Source organism: Dreissena polymorpha, chromosome 6 (assembly GCF_020536995.1).
Source record: "Dreissena polymorpha isolate Duluth1 chromosome 6, UMN_Dpol_1.0, whole genome shotgun sequence".
Taxonomy (NCBI): domain Eukaryota; kingdom Metazoa; phylum Mollusca; class Bivalvia; order Myida; family Dreissenidae; genus Dreissena; species Dreissena polymorpha.
Window position 1 is genome coordinate 36,314,686 of NC_068360.1, and position 20,528 is coordinate 36,335,213.

General features: G+C 35.0%; 1 protein-coding gene across 8 annotated transcripts in view; it reads left to right on the forward strand.

Annotated features, from left to right (window-relative positions):
• The window catches only part of LOC127835022 (mitogen-activated protein kinase kinase kinase kinase 4-like), a 107,282-nt gene that overhangs the window by 85,588 nt on the left and 1,166 nt on the right, over positions 1 to 20,528 (forward strand). For 6 of the 8 annotated variants that reach the window (XM_052361196.1, XM_052361200.1, XM_052361203.1 and 3 more), the window contains 11 exons: positions 812 to 1,052; positions 2,024 to 2,089; positions 2,627 to 2,772; positions 3,094 to 3,157; positions 3,822 to 3,845; positions 5,722 to 5,822; positions 6,938 to 7,087; positions 7,425 to 7,503; positions 8,099 to 8,179; positions 11,444 to 11,583; positions 12,262 to 16,274. In XM_052361196.1, coding sequence (XP_052217156.1) covers positions 812 to 1,052; positions 2,024 to 2,089; positions 2,627 to 2,772; positions 3,094 to 3,157; positions 3,822 to 3,845; positions 5,722 to 5,822; positions 6,938 to 7,087; positions 7,425 to 7,503; positions 8,099 to 8,179; positions 11,444 to 11,583; positions 12,262 to 12,345 — 1,176 coding nt within the window. In that variant the 3' untranslated portion in view covers positions 12,346 to 16,274. Of the gene's footprint in view, positions 1 to 811; positions 1,053 to 2,023; positions 2,090 to 2,626; positions 2,773 to 3,093; positions 3,158 to 3,821; positions 3,846 to 5,721; positions 5,823 to 6,937; positions 7,088 to 7,424; positions 7,504 to 8,098; positions 8,180 to 11,443; positions 11,584 to 12,261; positions 16,275 to 20,528 lie in introns of those variants that run through there. The other 2 variants (XM_052361197.1, XM_052361199.1) reach the window with 2 other exon arrangements.

Genomic DNA, 20,528 nt, shown 5'->3' on the forward strand with positions numbered 1-20,528 from the left:
TCAACTAATACATAGCATTGAGAGAACACTTTTAGGGGAAATATTTTCACACTTCAGTGAATAAGGAAATACTTAAAGAATGCAGCCTACAAATCAGTTTTGCAAATATGCTTCCTTCACATGTCCTCATTTGATAACAAAGGTCCAATCTCTCCTTGCTTTATATTTGTTTCATAGGCAAATCGTTAGCTTAATTTTATAATCATCCTTGCGTAGAACTAAAAGATTTATTTAAAGATAAAAAAAGCAGCTAGCAATGTTAAATTTTAAAATAGACAATGCCAACAAGTTGAAATCAAATGCTTTCATTTTGTCATTTTTTGAAGAAATCTGTAAACAACTTCTGAAGACCCTCAAGAAACTTAGGTTTGAAATGTGAAGTTCTCATTTCAAATGCAAAAATAATAGTTTTTCATTCATTGTCTGTTTGCCAATAATCAATGACAAATAAAAATCAATCCTTATATTTAGCCATGTAATTAACAATTTCCTACTCTAAAGGATTGTAAAAAAATTGCGATTTGCAAACAGCATAAAACCAGAAAAGCCTGCAAGCAACTCTCAGTCTGTTCATGTTTTATGCTGTCTGCTATCAGTATCTAGAAATGCATCAAAGTGTGTATCTGAGGGGTAATGTGTCCAAATACAAGAAAGTCAGTTTTGTATTGGTTATCTGCCAAGCGAGTTCCCATCACAGGAACTCCAATAATCTATTAGCCAATAGTCTTTTAGCCAATAATCAAGTAGTAATAAAAAGGCAATGTAATATCAATCCTGTGATTTAACACGCCTCCCTGCGACTGTGTTTCAGTACCGCCAGGCGGTCAGCAAGACGCCCTCCATGCGCCATCAACGCTCCTTCTCTGCGTTTGGTTTTGGGGCGAGTAGCGGCTCCACAGTGGGCTCACAGTCCAGCCAGTCCTCGCGGCGTGGCTCTCAGATCAATGTGAACGTGGCCCCTACCCAGACCCACGAGTCTGTGTCCGATACACCGGAGATACGGAAGTACAGGAAGCGGTTCCATTCAGACATCTTGTGTGCTTCGCTTTGGGGTGGGTACTAGGCTTCATAATTACTTAAGGGTTGTGATTTTTCCTCCTTTCAGTTTATTTCCTCCTTTTCAATGTTGAACTTATTTTACAAATAGTAATTTGATTATATACAAATCTACATACAAATGAAGAGTTAAATGTAATCCTGTAATAGGGTAGGGCATTTTCCCCCCCTGAAGTAATCCTAAATCACACTCCAGTGCTGAAGATGTTTTACTTATCAATTTGATTAATTTCGAAATTATTCAGTGAAGATTGTGTTTAAAGTTAAGCAATACTTGTGATATTGAAAGGCATTATTATTGCTCACAACAATGTGATTTCACCTATTTTCCTATGTTTTTTTCTATTTCATCTAGTTAGCTCGGCTGTTTTCGGAGAAAACCCGAGGTATTGTCATAGCCAGCTCGCCGTCCGCCGTAGGCGTCGTGCTTAAACCTTAACATTGGCTCTAAAATCAAAGTGCTTCCACATACAACTTTGAAACTTCATATGTAGATGCACCTTGATGAGTTCTACACGCCACATCCATTTTTGGGTCACTAGGTCAAAGGTCAAGGTCACTGTGACCTCTAATATAAAACTTAAACATAGACTCTAAAGTCAAAGTACTTCCACCTACAACTTTGAAACTTCATATGTAGATGCACCTTGATGAGTTCTACACGCCACACCCATTTTTGGGTCACTAGGTCAAAGGTCAAGGTCACTGTGACCTCTAAAAATAAAAAATAAATCTGACAAGCTTTCACAGCCGAGCGTGGCACCCGTTATGCGGTGCTCTTGTTTTACGATATTTTTATATATAATTTTGGTGGTATGAGTTTAAACTCTGTAGAATTTTCTGGCATTTTAAAATGTAAAAATTTAAATAAAAACTTGGATAAACATATATTGTGCTTATTAATATTTCTGTTTGACACACCTACCTAGCTTTGACAAGTGACATAGCTGCACACTTTATTCTGCAGGTGTGAACCTCCTCATTGGCACAGACAGTAGTCTCATGTTACTGGACCGCAGCGGACAGGGAAAAGGTAGGCTTTTTTTATTGTCAAATGAAAGAAACTTTTAATTAGAAATAAGATCAACTGGTTTATGTTCTGCAATTAAGTGATCAATATAAGCCCAATCCCATACACAGTTTAGTGAATTGAATAGGTTTTGTAAGTTTGCTCAGACTGAGCTTTTAATATTGGTTTGCATTATTGTTGTATTAAATAAGCCAGTTATTTCTTAAAATATGCACATTTACCAAACATGTCCAATTATCTTTCCCTAAAATATTTTTGAATTTAAAGAAAGTATTTTCTGACAGAAAATCCTTTTAATGCGGCAATTGTCGTTCCTGATTAGCCTTTGTTGATTGCACAGGCTGATTTGGGACAACACTTTATGCACATGCCTTAAGCCAAAACACAGCTCAAATGTGTTATCTATATTACTGTGTAAGACTCGGCTGTTTCAAAGGGATGACAATGGTGGAAACACCTGGGGTAGGAAAATATACACTGGCTTATCTTGTATGACACTTTACGCACATGCATTAAGCCCATTTTGTTTATATTGTGCAGTGTACTCGCTGATCAGTCGACGCCGGTTCTCCCAGATGGAGGTGCTTGAGAACCAGAACATCCTGGTTACCATCAGTGGCAAGAAAAACAAGATCAGGGTCTACTATCTGTCATGGCTGAAATCCAAAATATTCAAATCTGAAGTGGTAAGAATTGTGTGTTTTTTAAAGGATATTTAATGTAAGTAATTTTCACGTTATTGTCGCCCACCTGCAAAGTGTCATTCAAAGATTGTGTAAGTTAATTGTGACATAATCTCTTAAGGCTTATTAGTAGCACAATGGAGGCATGATCTTTTAACTTTCTTATTCATTTGTTCATCGTCAATATTGTTATACTAGTTATTTGTACACATTATCTTAGAAATATGGTATGTGTTTAATCTTTGGTTGTTAAAAGCCCCTATCACACTAATGTAATTTGTATGTCATAATACCCACTGAGGTTTTAATGTTGTCTTCTACCAGAATGACAAGCGCAATGGCTGGGTCAATGTGGGGGAACTGGAGGGCTGTGTGCACTTCAAGATAGGTAAGTATGCAAAGACAGAGCAACTCAAGTATTCCTATACAAAACACAGCAATGGTGTTGGTATACATTGTGGGTGGGCATTTCATTTTTTTTGTACAGCATGACACTAGGATGCCAAACTTGATCCAGATTATCAATAATCTAATTACCTCACTGACTTGAGAAATCCCAAAACAATAATTATAATTAATTCATGTTTCATATAATCAGAAACCCGACAATTATCATTAATTCGACAAGGGAAAGATCAGCTTTACAACAGTCATAGCTAGAAACTTAAAAGATATAACACATCTAAAGACTGGTGGAAAATTCTCAAATCGTTAAATACTGAACCTAATAATAATATAAACACGCCAGTCATAAATCCTGTTGACAAACTGTTACTGATTGTTTTGAAAAGGAAAACATTCTTAATAGATTCATTCAAAGTCAACAATAATTAACATTGATAATGTGGGCAATCCAGAGCACACTTATAAACCAATTGCTAACTCATTCTGTACAGACTTATTATCTGCCCCTTTTGATATGAACCAATTGCTAACTCATTCTGTACAGACTTATTATCTGCCCCTTTTGATATGAACCAATTGCTAACTCATTCTGTACAGACTTATTACTGCCCCTTTTGATATCCATGATATCCTGAAGTCCCTTTCAGATGACAAAGTGACAAGACCTTACGGTATAGTTAACTACATTTTAAAAGAATGTTGATCTGAACTGTCCACTCCTTTATGTGACTTCCTTAACTTCTTACTTAACTAATGTATTATGCCAAGCTCTTGGAAAGAAGCAAATGTCACTGCAATTTAAAAAAAAGGTGATCCATAAGTAGCAAGTAATTTGACTTCTTAACAGGATCGCAAAAGTTGCTTGAAAAATAATTTTTAACACATGTACAATCACTATGTAAGTAAAAAAATATCAACCTCATTTCATTCTGGATTATTGCTAGGGTACTAAAATATCAACCATATATGATGCCTTTTGCAAACCTCTTGACAATTGATTACAGGTTTAAGCTGTCGTTTTTGACAGAAGTAAAGCCTTTGACCAAGTCTGGCATCAATGTCTCTTACTACAACTCACTGCTTTTTGTAACCGTGTGAAGTAACTCTTGGATTCAAAATTGTCTTAATTGTATACGTAAATAAGTAGTATTTTCAGGGGCCATTTCTAACTTTGCTACACGAATGAGAGATTGGGGTTCCCCAGGGCTCTATACTAGATTCACTGTTGCTTTGTATTTGTATAAAGAATATTGTTAATGACATCCCTGATCCCACATCACTTTAAGCTACCATTTAAATGCAATATTACAAAACCATATCAACAAAGTATCTAATCGGGCCTTTAAATTGCAGGTCTTATTAAATAAATCTAAGTCAGAAACATTCACATCCAACAGGAAGCAACAACCATATCAACATGACTTCCCAATTCTTGCTTCACCAATATCTGTTGTTAGCATCTTAGTTGCGAAAAAAATATCATTTTGTGGCCTATCAATTCAAGTGTTGCTATTGAACAATCACTGTTAATTCATATGTACCTTTTATGATGAAATTCGCAGTGCATTGATTAACACTATTTTAAGTATAACTATCAATGTGGACCTCGATACAAATCTGTTTGGATGAACATATCTCAAATGAAAAGTAAAATTCGCAAATATTTTCGTGTCCAACAATAAAATCAGGCATTTTTCCAAACAATCTGTTACTGACTCGGCCTATTCCTGGCATGAACAATTCTTCATACTCAAATTTCATATTCAATACTTATCATATTAATCACGTTAAATTCTTATTTCTGGCATATCATATGTAAACTAGTATGAAAACACATTCCTTTATTGCATAATATATATGCAGTTTGAGCAACTATGTACGAATTATATCTTTCGTTTCAATCATTTCAATTCCTTTTTCTTAAACTGATTGTATTGTGCATGATTGGTTTGCACTGTAATTGACAAAGGATATAAATCATGTTTGCACACATAATATGAGCCATAATCTGAGAAAACTGGGCTTAATGCTTGTGCGTAAAGTGTCGTCCCAGATTAGTCTGTGCAGTCCGCACAGGCTAATCAGGGACGACACTTTCCGCTTTTATGGTATTTTTTGTTTCAAGGAAGTCCCTCCTTACCGAAAATCAAGTTTAGACGGAAAGTGTCGTCCCTGATTTGCCGGTGCGGACTGCACAGACTAATCCGGGACGACACTTTATGCACATGAATTAAGCCCAGTTTACTTAGAACATGACCCATATATTGAACTTATGCCAAGAGTTTCTGAATGACAACTAGTTTACAGCATTTATAAAATACCTACTGTATGGTGGTATAAGATTGTATCATCTCTAGAAAAACAAGCATAGGGTCATAGTATTATATCTTTTGTAGACATAGTAACAAGTCTTTTAAACAGTTTCATAGTCAGTCCTCAAGATTTAAATATCAAGTTTGTACTGATGTAATTATCTGTGTTCTTATTTTCAGTGAAGTATGAGAAGATCATGTTCGTACTTAAGTAATTGTGTGTGCTTATTTTCAGTGAAGTATGAGAAGATCAAATTCCTTGTGATTGCCCTAAAGGAGAGTATAGAGATCTATGCTTGGGCACCAAAACCTTACCACAAGTTCATGGCCTTCAAGGTTTGCAACTTAACCCTACCACAATTTGTTATGTACCCAAAGCCCTTTTCAAGTTTGTTTGTTGCAAACACTTCAAGTTTGCATGTCACCAAACCCTACATGAAAAGTTTAAAATTAACAAAACCCTACCTTCTGGGTAAGTAACAATACCCCCAGCAGAAGTTTGTCTGTCCCCAATCCCCACAGCTTAAGTGTTTAAGTTACAAAACAGGATCCCAATCACAAGTTCATGGCATCTAAGGCATGTAACCCAACCCTCCCATGTGTTCATGGCCTCGAAGGTATATCACTTAACCCCACCACAAGTTCATGGCCTTTAAGGTATGTCACTAAACCCCACCACAAGTTCATGGTCTTCAAGGTATGCCATTTAACCCCACCAAAAGTTCATGGTCTTCAAGGTATGTCACCAAACCTTACCACAAGTTTCTGGTCTTCAAGGTATGTCACTTAGCTCCTCCACAAGTTCATGGTCTTCAAGGTATGTCACTTAACCCCACCACAAGTTCATGGTCATCAAGATATGTCACTTAAGCCCACCACAAGTTCATGGCCTTCAAGGTATGTCACCAAACCTTACCACAAGTTCATGGCTTTCAAGGTATGTCACCAAACCCTGACACAGGTTCATGGTTGTCTAGGTATATCACCAAACCCTACCAAAAGCTCTTGTGTCATTAAACCTTACCAAAACTCCATTGCTTTTCAGGGTATGTAACCATTTCAAACGTTACTATATCAGCCTTTGGCACAAACCCTTTATATGTAAAAAATCCCTACCTAAAGGTCATAAGTTTTAAGTTTGACATCCCAAATATCATTCCTTAACTTAGTATTTGAAATTTGAATTAATTTCAATTTCAGAAAGTAAAGCTTTCTGTTTGTTCAAATTGATGCAATGGGCTTTCCAAACATTAAAGTATGAAAGACAAAGAATACCAAAAAATTAGAAAAGAAAATTCACAGCCTTAAGACACTGAAACTATCCCATGAAATTGTGCATACAAGTATCTTTTCAATTTTCCTTATGTTCATTTTCCTACTACCTATGTTCCTTTAAAGTACATCTTGGTTTACGTTGCTGTTATTCACACAACATGTACCATTTCTTGCAGTCTTTTGGTGACCTGGCCCAGAAACCCCAGATTGTTGACCTCACAGTTGAGGAAGGTCAAAGGTTAAAGGTCCTGTATGGGTCAAAGTACGGGTTCCATGCCGTGGATGTGGACACAGCCTCCGTGTATGACCTGTACATTCCACAGCATGTAAGTTTTGAACATACAGTCTTCTAAAATTAATTGCTGTAATCCAAAACGGTGAATCTTAATGCAATGGTAGTAACCAATTCAAGCATAGTAACAATTTTTAAAATGTTGATTTGTTAAAGCATATACATTTCTGCATTGCTACTAGCCTTACCATAAACATCGCTGAATTTCTACTAGCCTTGCATGCCTGATTAAATACATACAATTTGCTAGATTTACCATACATTGTATAATTTATATTTCTTAATTTCTCCTAGCTTGACAATGTTCATTTCTAGATTTGAAAGGAAATTTAAATTAGAATGCATAATTTTTTGTGTTGTTTTTGTTTCAGACACATGGACCGATTGTTCCTCACTCAATTGTTATACTGCCAAACACCAATGGAATGCAGTTGCTTTTATGCTATGACAGTAAGTCTATTACTCAGTTTATACTTGTAACATTTAACTATTTATTATAAATCCTTACCAAAAAAAAAGATAAACAATAGTGAGCATTAGAAAGAAATTAACTATTGGAATAATTGCATCAGATGTCTTACCGAATAAAAAAATGATGAAAAACGGTTGCATCTACAATACACTTAGAATGCTTTATTTAAAAATAATTGAAAACCAAGCAGCTTGTTCATAAGGATTGAATTTCTTACCCAAAGTCTGATGAGTTGTTCAAAGATGCCGACAGTCATTAAGACTGCATTTATAAATTCAAGATATTAGAAGAAAACATTAAGACTGCATTAATTATTCTTAAGAAATTTATACTTAAATTATTACTTATCATTTGCAATGCAGTTTACTGTGGCAGATTAACGACAGACATTTTAAGAGCTCATATCGATAAAAACTGAACCATGAATTATCGGCCTTTGTACATTTAGGTAAAATTTACACCTATTAAAGTGAAACTTTAACCTTTAAGTATGGTCTGTACAAAAGTAAGTCAATAAGTATTAAGTAAGTAGTCGACCAATATAAGTAAGGTAAATGATTGTTTGTTCCACAGATGAGGGAGTGTATATTGATTCCAATGGCAAGGTCACAAAGAATGTAGTGCTACAGTGGGGGGAACTGCCAACATCTGTTGGTAAGTAGGACTTGCACCATCACGTGTGCATGGTATTGATGTCTTATTACTGTGCTTTTTATCCCCCACCATAGGCAGAGGGATATTGTTTTGGCGCTGTCTGTCCATCTTCCCGTCCGTCCGGCACTTCAATTCAAAGAATGTGCTTGTTATTATGCCCCCAACAGGCGGCATATAGTTTCGCACTGTCTGTCAGTCGGTCGGTCAGTCAGTCGGTCAGTCTGTCTGTCCGTCTGTCACACTTTTCATATCCGCTCTTAATTTCAAGTAGTTCTCATCTGATCTTCACTAAACATGGTCAGAAGTTGTATCTAGATTATGTCTAGGCCAAGTTCGAACATGGGTAGTGCCAGGCCACAAACTAGGTCACGAGGTCATTTAGTGCATTTCAAACATTCATCATGGTGTCCGCTCTATAATTCAAGTAGTTTTTATCCGATCTTACCCAAACTTGGTCAGAAGTTGTATCTAGATAATGTCCATGCCAAGTTCGAACATGGGCCATGCCGGGCAAAAAACTAGGTCACTGGGTCACTTAGTGTGTTCAGCATGGTGTCCGCTCTCTAACTCAAGTATTTTTCATCCAATCTTCACCAAACTTGGTCACAAGTTTTATCTAGATAATGTCTAGGCCAAGTTTGAACATGGGCCATGCCGGGGAAAAAACACTTATGGCGTATCATGGCAGCCTAATTTGCTCCCTGACCCTACACACAGGGCTGTTATTCTTGAAAAAAAAATCAAGAAAATTTTTACAATTTGTGTAAGCTATTGCGGTTTTAAGTATGTGTTCTGGTATGAACATTACCAGAATCTGTAATTTAGTAACAATAATATATACTCTGAGATATGCATTCAGCTTAAATGTGCTACGTGTCATGAAAAAGACTGCCCTAGAAACAAGTACAATGTAATCAACGCTTTGCTTTAGTAAGTATAAGAAAATGTGTTTTTTCTACAGTTGACAAGAAGATACGTGCATTCCTGTTATTTGCATGCAAAGAATTGGCAGAAAAAAACATCTACACACTGCGGCAGATGACATATGTAACAAACAATAACATTTAAATATTGAACAATTGTTATGCAGCAAACTAATAGTTTAATAAAATAAAAGCGATGTATTTCTCAAAAACATTTACACAGTTGTGCTTTTATGTAGTGACAAAGTTACAGTTGGGGGCATCTTTGTAGTGTGGACACATTTCTTGTTAAATGTGACAAGGTATATTGATATGCTAACTGTGGTTAATCTGTTACTGAAATTGTTCTTTGGAGACATTCAGAAACTTATTTGCAAAGTTATTATCTTCATCACATTTAAGATCTCTACACAAACTTGGATTGGGCATATATGTATTACAGGCCTGTCTTGTTTTCATGTGTGTACGTATTCAAATAATATGGTCGCCGTGGTGTAATGGATAGGGTGTCCGCCTAGCGACCGGGAGGTCACGGGTTCGATCCCCACCGTGGGAGCGTTCTTTAGATTTCCCCCAAAGACACCAAGTACTGGTTCTAGGCCCAGGAAACGGACTCGAGAGCGTTTATATAAGCCTAAGGCTTTCGATGCGATCGAGCTTAAATAAATAGGTTTAAACTAAACTAAATAACATGGTGACCGTTAATTGTGACGAATGTCTTGGTGAGATTGAATTTAAAGTGAAGACCTCCATTCATTTCCTTCCAATTTGGTACCAGCATGTTCATATATCCACATGTGTCAGTTCACATATATAGGGGTTTCCACATTGGACCATTTTTATATACCCATATTTCAGTAAAACATAGTGCCTGTATACACATTGGACTACAGTAAGGCTACAAGTACCTGGCTTTGGTGAGCTGGTCATTATTGATGGCCTCCCTCAGTTGATGCAATATTTCTGCCTTTACTCATATCACCCATCATTCTATCAGACACCTTTAATATGCCCCCATCTGTATGCAGGAGTCATATAGTAAATAAATTGATTTTACTGTTTGTTGTTAAAACCAACACTGCTTATTATATTACCTTGTTACTCCCTTCTCTTATTTCAGCGTAGATTGGTACAGGCCAGATCATGGTAGCTCCCTTCTCTTATTTCAGCGTACATCAGTACAGGCCAGATCATGGTAGCTCCCTTCTCTTATTTTAGCGTAGATCGGTACAGGCCAGATCATGGTAGCTCCCTTCACTTATTTCAGCATGCATCGTTACAGGCAAGATCATGGTAGCTCCCTTCTCTTAGTTCAGCTTAGATCGGTACAGGCCAGATCATGGTAGCTCCCTTCTCTTCTTTCAGCGTACATTGGTACAGGCCAGATCATGGTAGCTCCCTTCTCTTATTTCAGCGTACATCGGTACAGGCCAGATCATGGTAGCTCCCTTCTCTTCTTTCAGCGTACATTGGTACAGGCCAGATCATGGTAGCCTCCTCTTATTTCAGCGTACATTGGTACAGGCCAGATCATGGTAGCTCCCTTCCCTTATTTCAGCGTACATCGGTACATGCCAGATCATGGTAGCTCCCTTCTCTTAGTTCAGCTGAAATCGGTACAGGCCAGATCATGGTAGCCCCCTTCTCTTAGTTCAGCTTAGATCGGTACAGGCCAGATCATGGTAGCCCCCTTCTCTTATTTCAGCGTACATCGGTACAGGCCAGATCATGGTAGCTCCCTTCTCTTATTTCAGCGTACATTGATACAGGCCACATCATGGTAGCTCCCTTCTCTTATTTCAGCGTACATTGGTACATGCCAGATCATGGTAGCTCCCTTCTCTTATTTCAGCGTAGATGGGTACTGGTTAGATCATGGTAGCTCCCTTCTCTTATTTCAGCATACATCAGTACAGGCCAGATTATGGTATATCACTTCTCTTATTTCAGCATACATCGGTGCAGGTCAGATCATGGTATTTCACTTCTCTTCTTTCAGCATACATCGGTACAGGCCAGATCATGGTAGTTTCCTTCTCTTATTTCAGCGTACATTGATACAGGCCAGATCATGGTAGCTCCCTTCTCTTATTTCAGCGTAGATCGGTACAGGTCAGATCATGGTATTTCACTTCTCTTATTTCAGCGTACATCGGTACAGGCCAGATCATGGTAGTTTCCTTCTCTTATTTCAGCGTTCATTGATACAGGCCGGATCATGGTAGCTACTTCTCTTATTTCAGCGTACATTGGTACAGGTCAGATCATTGTAGCTCCCTTCTCTTATTTTAGCGTACATCGGTACAGGCCAGATCATGGTAGCTCCCTTCTCTTATTTCAGCGTACATCGGTACAGGTCAGATAATGGGGTGGGGTAACAAGGCGATTGAAATCCGTGCTGTAGAGACTGGTCACCTAGATGGTGTCTTCATGCACAAAAAGGCTCAAAAGTTAAAATTCCTGTGTGAGAGAAATGACAAGGTATTGTGTGTGAGAGAAATGACAAGGTATTGTACATCTCCTGTGACAAATAAGCATCCAACCTGTTATTCTTTCAAGAAAGTGGAACAATTATTTAGTTGCAAACTAACAATTGAAACTTGACTATAGTAAAGGCTTATTGCTGCCTTAATTTACACAATTCCATCATTAGTTCTGACAGGTTATATTCCTCACAAGAATGCTTTGGTTGGTATCAAATTCAAAATCTTCAGCTCTTAAGGCTAATATAATACCAATTACACAACTGAAATTGTATGTATTTTGCTCATTAAATTCTAGGTCTTCCAAAAACTGTATGTTCAAAGTAATGTTTCTCCTTTCTATGGTTTATATACGTATGATCTTATCTTATGTTTGTGTTGGGCAGTTTGCCCTTGGCTTAAGAGCTTGTTGGTGCCAGGGCATAAGCACGAAGAAATCACAGGGGGTTTAATGCATGTGCGTAAAGTGTCGTCCGTAGTCCGCACAGGCTAATCAGGGACGACACTTTCCACCCAAAGAGGATTTTTGCTAAGAACAGACTTTTGTTTACAAAAATATTATTAAAGCAGAAAGGTTTGTACTAATAAGCACAGGCTAATCTGGATCGACATATACGCACATGCATTTAACCCTCTTTTCTCAGAGCACGACCAAAATATGATGTTTATTTTTCAGGTATTTTTCTCTTCAATGCGTTCAGGATCGTCTTGCCAGATATACTTCATGACATTAAGCAGACCTGGCTTAGCCAATTGGTGATGTGGTCATGAACAGACTATGACAATTCAGCCAATCAGAAAGCTTCTTACATATGTGCAATGTTTAGAGAGATATTTGACAATTGTTGGTGCAATCAAATGAATTGAACAATAAAAAGCAAGAGACGGTACAGAAATCAGTAGTTTGTGTTTTTGAGGGTCTGACATGGAGAGCATTGTTGAATGATGTGCTAGATGTGGTCTTAATCAGGCTTTAGCAATTTTAAGTATTTCATTGGCTGTTTCCATGGAGCTACTCATTTTATGTTAGAATACTAAATGATAATCAATTGTATTTCCAGTTGAATTGTTTTATTTACTAACTGTGCAAATGTTTGTATCCGATTGCAGTTGTAACTGATTGGTAATGCATTTGATCAGCTGCATTTATATTTTCTGGATTTGAATAACATTAGTTATCTAATATTGAAAATCATATTTCAAGATTTCAAGTGTTAGCTCAAATATGTAGTTATCCTTGTTGAGAAATATGTTAAATAATTGTATAATGTAACAAAATAATATAATTATATTAACAGTGTTAAAAGTGTATTGTGTACATGCGTTAACTTATGCATTCAACAGTTGTATAGAATTAGTTAGTGAACAGGTTACTTTATAACAAAACCACAAGTGCAAAGTGCAAGAGAGCTCAACATGATTTTATAGCAAGTAAGGAGATGTATTATATGTTGTTGCTTTGCAACAATTCTTTTATCTTATCAGGGGCATTAGGCATGAACATATGTTTTATGTTGTCTGACCTGCATTGTCTGACCAATAGATAGCCTTGCTTTATTCAAATTGACCAATCAGCATCAGTGTAGCTCTGATGTGATACCATATGAGATTGACCAATGAAAACAGGGTTTACAGATTGTAAACCAACAAATGAATAAGTGAAAGTGTTTTAGTTTGTATAGGTATGATTTGATTTGCAATTGTTCATTTGCATTGTACTCTATGCAACTGATTTATTTGATGCATAATCATATTCAATACAGCTGTGTTTTAACATTAAAACAATACCTTAGTAAATGCCAATTTTTTATTTGTGAAGGCTTCCATAATTTTATGAATTTCTATTCTAAATGTAGGTTGATTAAAGAAAGGAGAATTTTTCTATTTAAACAAAAAAACTCCTCGGTTTCAAGTGCTACCGTCTGGGCCAAATTTATTGTCAAGAGTTTGTCTGTAATAAAATTTTGTTTTGGGGAATTTGACACATCTTGTGATAGTTGTAGTTTTATTTGATCGTTTATCAAAAGTAAATAAATACAACAGCGCTACCATTTGTTCACTCAGCTATTTCCAAGTTTGAAATGGTTGTTTCCTTGCAAATGAGGTTTGGTTATTTCAGTTTAAAAAATACATTTTGTTCTAAATGGCTGTAAGTGTAATTGCTTACCATTTTTTCCAGCGCTATTTTTTTCTGTAATTAAAATAGCATGACAATATGTATTGAATAAGCTCACATATATTTGAAGCTTTTCTTGTATTGTTATTTTATGTAATCCTCCTTACTTAAGATGGTTCTTTATTAAAGCAATAACTGAATAATCATCATGTTGTTATGCCTAATCTGGAAATAGGTAAAAACCATTTGACTTACAAAACAATATCCTTGTTTTTGGATCCCAATTCTGCCTTTAAATCTGCCAATATGTAACTTCCATTTGACATATAAAACAAACGCTTTTTTGCGATGCATTATAATGTGGCCTGTCTTGTACATGTTTTCAATGCGCAGTCTCGCGTTTGTCCTCTAGTCACTTTGCTTGTACATTATGCTGGCTATTTAATTATGTGTTAACCTTGTATTTGTTTTCTTTTTTCCATGTAACAATTTTATCCCTGGATATTTAGTTCAGTGTACAATTAACACGTCTTACAATTTTAATACTCCTTTTTTTAGTTGTTAATTTCTCCTTTTATGGCATGATTAATTCAAATGTTGGTCATTTTCATTTATAGTAGTATATCAATAACTTTAAATCTATACATAGTATACAATATTAACTCAAACATGTGCAAATGTGAAAGAAGTATTAAATCCTATTTAAAAATTATACACATTTCATTTTCAAATTACCATGTTTGTAATGTTTGCTTTTTTACAAGATTTAATTACTTCTCCTTTTTTTAAATGAGTAGCAAAATGGTTTGAAAAAGGTCAGTCATTGATATTGTAAATGAAATCTGCAAAGAATAACAATATTAAAAAAAATGATTCCAACAAATAAAGTCTATTGAAAAATATACTTTGCGTAAAGGGTTTATTTTGAAGGAGTGCAAATATAGATCAGCAACCCTTTAGTTTAATTATACGAAGTACAATTCACAAATTCTTTCAACCAAGTTTTCAACAAAACTAAACATCCTGATAATTGGAATCGTGTATGGCTGTTGAGCATTGTCAAACAGGAAGTTTCTTGTCTGTTATATAAGTTTGTATTGGCCAATCTTCAAGAACTTTTAATATTGCATGTCTTCAAGGAGATCTTACATGGGATTTAACTTGGGCCGTTGGGTAAACATGAAGTTCACAGTTACTTACATAAAAAAGGTTTCAGCTCAATAACTTCGGTTTCGGTTTTTATGCTTAAATTTTGTGTAGATAGATTGGAAGCAGACCTTAAAGTGACTGCACAATTATTTAAATGAAAGTAAAACTTCAAAAGCCTGCTTGCATAACATGGCCATGTTTCTAATAATCATATAGTGTTTGCCCTAAGCAAGCAATGGAAATGTGCACAGAACTCATTTCTGATAAATTCTGTGAAGTGAACAATTCTTGCCATGCTTATGAGAATACTGACCATGTCTCCCTATTTGATTTGTTATTGTATAAACAATGTAGGTTACTGATGTGCATTTTGATGTATGTGTGATTTGTATATGTTCCATTTGTACAAATCTGTAGGTTTGTAATTTGTATACATTTTTTTGAAACTGTTTTTTATTAATGTTCTCTTTATAGCTCACCTGAGCACAATTTGCCTATGGTGAGCTTTTGTGATCGCCACTTGTCATGTTCTGATTCGTGAGTCGTTTTCAACTTTTAACTTATAATTTGTAACATTTGTGGTCAACACTTGATAACTAAATTAAAAAAACTATTAAAAGCTGGTTAACACTTTCTGTCATATGTTATGCCATATCTAGATAAAACTTCTGTCATTACATGTATCTTATTTATTAACCATTGATAAAACGTGGTCACAGATTTTTCATACCTTCAGATACCAAATCAAAGTTCCAAACTGGGTCATCATCAAAATTATTCCCCTGACCGTTCCGGTCATTGGGGGAAAATGAGGGACGAAGTCACAGAGATCCTCCACCAGTCAGATATTTTGTAGGCTGCTGAAAGTTACTCATCCATGGGGGCTGAAGTCCACTCTTTCACATTGTTCAGTCAGCTTTTCTTTTGATGGCCTCGAGTGAAACCTCCTATCATGACCTGGAGCACAGTCTTGAAGTTGAGAATGCATACTTCAAAAACTAAAATCTATTAACTCTCTAAATATCCAGTTATTGTTATGTTTTGATGAAATTCTGACCTAACCTTTTCAATTTTTCTTTACTTCATCAATATTTTCTTTTTCCTCATAAAGTCTCAGGTGAGCATCATAGGGCCCTTATGGTCTTCTTGCTTAAAATATGTGTTTCCATCAGAAAGCATGACTATTTAGCAAACTTCCATTTTTGTTTAGATAAGATCTTCCTTACTTAACAGTTCTATACACTTTTAAACATTTTTTTTTATCATTTTGACAAATTATTTTAGAGATATTTAGAACAGTTATTTTGTTCATTAATGTAGTTGTTTTTATTTTCTACTTAAAAATTTATAAAGATATAAACACCTTGTTAAAGTCTTGGTAAATTGTAAGAAATAAACTTTGGAGAGACGATCTCAAAACCTGATACGTTGTTGTGTATTAGTGTCTATCCCACTAGAGGCAACTTGATACAGCAGTAACCTGGTCAAAAATGATTTTAAATCTGCGCTTGGTGAGTCGGTCCGACCTTGTTAGGGCTATAACTGTGATAACACCAGAAAGATAAAGATTTTAAAAGACACACAATAACTAATGAACCTTTCTCATCCATACAATGTAACATATTTCAAAATTTACAAACCAGATGCCAGCAGTTCAGTTCTTTCCATAGATGTCTTAACATAATATAACAGAGTGATTCTCCAAACATCAGTTCAATCCAGATTCCAGCATAAACTATTTCTCAAGCATATTCCGACAAAAAGTTTGAAACACAGAACTGATGATACTGTCACATATCCAGAATATAATATGCATACTCATTAAAGAATCAAATCGTGCATGAAGTTTTTTTACATTTACACATTTAGATTAAGCAATTTGTTTATGCTTCAAACGGGACTAGTCAAACACTTGATGAACCTTTGGCTACTGTATCACTGTTTTAGATGTTAACGAATTGTGTATCAAACAGTAAAACTCAAGGGACTATGAAGAGAATTTTTGTGTTATTATCCACTTATTAAATAACAGAACGTCGACCATAAACGTAAAATGATCAAAACTGGGATCACCGCTCTGGAACAACCAAATGCAAAGCATTATTATGTATAATGTAACTTAACATGAACTATACACACTATTCGCATAATATATCTTAGTGGATTTGCATACGACTCTATATTTTCCATTATTCCGTTTTTCCCGAATGTGTTTGTATACATATTAAAAATTAAAATAAACAAGAGTAAAAGAAGAAGACACACATTGAATGACAAGATAATAAACAGAATGACATCTTTGTACTACGCGTTTATCACTGGTAAAATACATGTTTACAGCACGGTATTTATGAATTTACTTTCACTTGCAATAGCTGAAGCTGTTCCAGAGATTAAGAGTGGATACAGCTTGTCAACGCAGCAATTACTAACAATCACTTAAAACAAGCCGCCACGCAAGCTCCGGTAAAATTCACCAATTAGAAAAATAGATAAAAAGCACACCAATTTATTCTTCAATACATTACCAGATCATTGTCACAGTAGTTAATGTTGTTTACATCTTGCTTTATATAGATATGACGCACGTTTAACGAGAAGATACAGGCAACCTCGACAGGCTAGACAACGGCACGGATACAGGTGTTTGAGTCGTATGAAAGTTTCCAGTAAATCATCTCATACTTGTCCCCACACCTTGCTCATCTGTTTGGCATGTGCATCCACGTCATGTCGCCAAGTGATTTTAGGTCTCCCAATATTCCTCTTTGTGGTTTCATGTAAGATATTGTATTGTTTTATCGGATGCAGGCTTGCGAAGGATGTGGCATAACTATAACCAACTTTTCCAAGGTGTCTGTACCACATGACTTTTTCGGATATGTGTGGGACAATTAGATGTCAACAAACCATCGCTTCAGGTAACGTTTTTGATAATTTCTTCATTAATTCAAATCAATTTAAAAAAAAACAAAGACTAGTGCCCGGTCATTGTCAAAATACACAACTGTGTTAAGTTTGCGCGAAATTAATAAAGTATTTTTTCCAAAAAGTGCAACCACGTGTTCGAAAACACACAGAGTGAAATGCTATGTGTGGTATATTTTGTATTCATTCAACAAAAACGTTTATTATAATATTGTCGAAAAATAGAGCGGACATTGTAATTCTTCACAGAGAAGCTACATACATTGTATGTTTGCACAAATACATCTGATTCGGAGTCTGTGTATAAAAATATAATAATGCTATGTTTGGGACACATTTTTTAAATGCTATGTGTGGTATGCAAGAATTTTTCTGTCAGTTCTGCATTTAATCTGAGCACAGTTTTGTAAGAATCTAGAACATATACTTCAGTCTGTACTGAAAATATATCAAATTAACCAAATGTTACAGGATGGAATACTGAAGTAATTGTGTAATGTTTAAACAATTTATCTTAAATTGAACATTCATTTTAAATTAAACATTGTGTAATTTTTATCAAATCAATGGTCTTTTTTACCAAACATGTTATGATGAAATACAATATTTTCTTTTTACTTATTGTCTTTAAATAAATATCATGATTGATATTTCTGTGTGATTATTAAATTCGATCCATTTTTTTTAATAAATTAATGACAAAGAAAGTAAAAGCACTTGCTTTAACATGGGTTTTACTTCTGTTGTTTTTCAGACTTGACAAGGATTAGTCGACGGATTTGTAACGCTTTTAAGGTGCGAAGCTGTGTTAGAATTACATGAACACAATCAAACCACGCAGAAGGTGTTAAGCTGCAAGTTAATTATCAAAACCACAGTGCCAGAGACAGGGACCCTGCTTCATTTGGTGATGTTTACGGAAAGCTATTTCAACTTACTACGCAAGCATACCATTTAATACGTATTTTGGCATACTACGCAAGCATACCATTTAATACGTATTTTGGCATAATCAAAACAAAGTGTATGTATTGATATTTGTGTATATTTATGGGTTTTGTATCTTATAATGTTGTTAATGAAATTGATTAGATGAATATAAAATCTGAGTATGTATGTTAATCAATTAAAAACTAACTATATAGATCTAAAAGAATGATTCTTAATATGTAAGCATTCTTTTATATCTATTAGTTAGTTTTTAATGGATCCACATTTTAATATATCTACCCTTTTATGCAAATAATTGTCTTTTATAACTCGAATCTCTGATATTCATCTCATGCCTCTCTATGTCACTACCATCAATATCCAAGGACCACAATGGAAATAAGAGATTAAGTTCTATTTTTTGTGTTATCCTTGGTATAATGCTATTGGCATGGTTTCATTTCTCAAACATGTTTATTGTTTTACTATTTTATCATGTATGTTGATATGTTTTATCATGTTGTATCATTTTACTGAAACAAATCTATCTATGTTAATAAAACAATTGTTTCATGTTTCATAACAATATACAATGTAAACCCAATTATGCTTGTTTGTGGTCTATTTAGTTCATTTAGTTTCCAATATCATCTCCATATGAATATCTTAAGTATATCAAAATAAACACTTCATTAATAATAACATTGCTTTATAACCAGCATGCACATGTTTCAATAGAAATTAAAGCACCAAATACATTAAAAAGTACATCAGTATTCGCAAAGAAAATGTAATCAGTAAATTTATGAATTTGCTAATCTTGCTATACAAACTTACAAAGGATCCAATTAACACGTAACAAATGATCATCGTAAAAAAGTAATTTTTTTTTATTATTTATTAATTATAGTCTCATCCAATATTTACATTTATCACAGATTTGCATATATAAAACAATAAGATAAAACATTGGCCACTCATAGAATGAGTTATAAGAGACTTATAAGACTTATACATGACAATTAATATGCATGTTAAAATCTATATTTCCACCACCAATCTTACTATTTGTCATACAGGTTTGTTGTCGAATATTATCCAATACTGTGAATTGTGACATAATCGCACAAATAATAAACCACCAAAAGGAGGGGGGGGGGGAGGGTTATTATACCAACAAACATTTTGAATTGTATTAATACTTTATGAACTCATATGAAATCTGAATAACTGAAAATAGTGTAAGAAGTTTAATGAAAATACTCATTCGCACCGGCCATGAAAGGGGCTGCAAAATCTTGTTACCACTGCACCAAGTAATAAACATTAAATGTTGTTCAATTTGTTGAATTGTCAAATTGTTATTCAATGTTTACTTTGATTGTTTTCTTTCACTGCAATACTTGCACAATCTGGTATTTAAACAAACAGTCTTTTGAACATTAACTATATATGACAACTTTTCATTGATCAGGATATCAGTACGTCTCTTGAAGGTGCTTCAAAAAATATTTTAATCTCCCTGAAAAGAACAAAATACAGATGAATTAGGCTGTAAAACTTAACAGATACATAAATAATTGCCATGCGTGATATATAAGATGGCTAAATAGGATTTAGATACGAATACATGATTATCCAGAAAAAAATGTTGTGGATCCTATTGATTGGGATTGTATATGGGTCTGATAGAATTTAAGATGATGTAGCAAGATTAGTCAGGTGAGCGATTCAGGGCCATCATGGCCCTCTTGTATACGTATGATCTTATCTTAGGTTTGTGTTGGGCATTTTGCCATTGGCTTATGAGCTTGATGGTG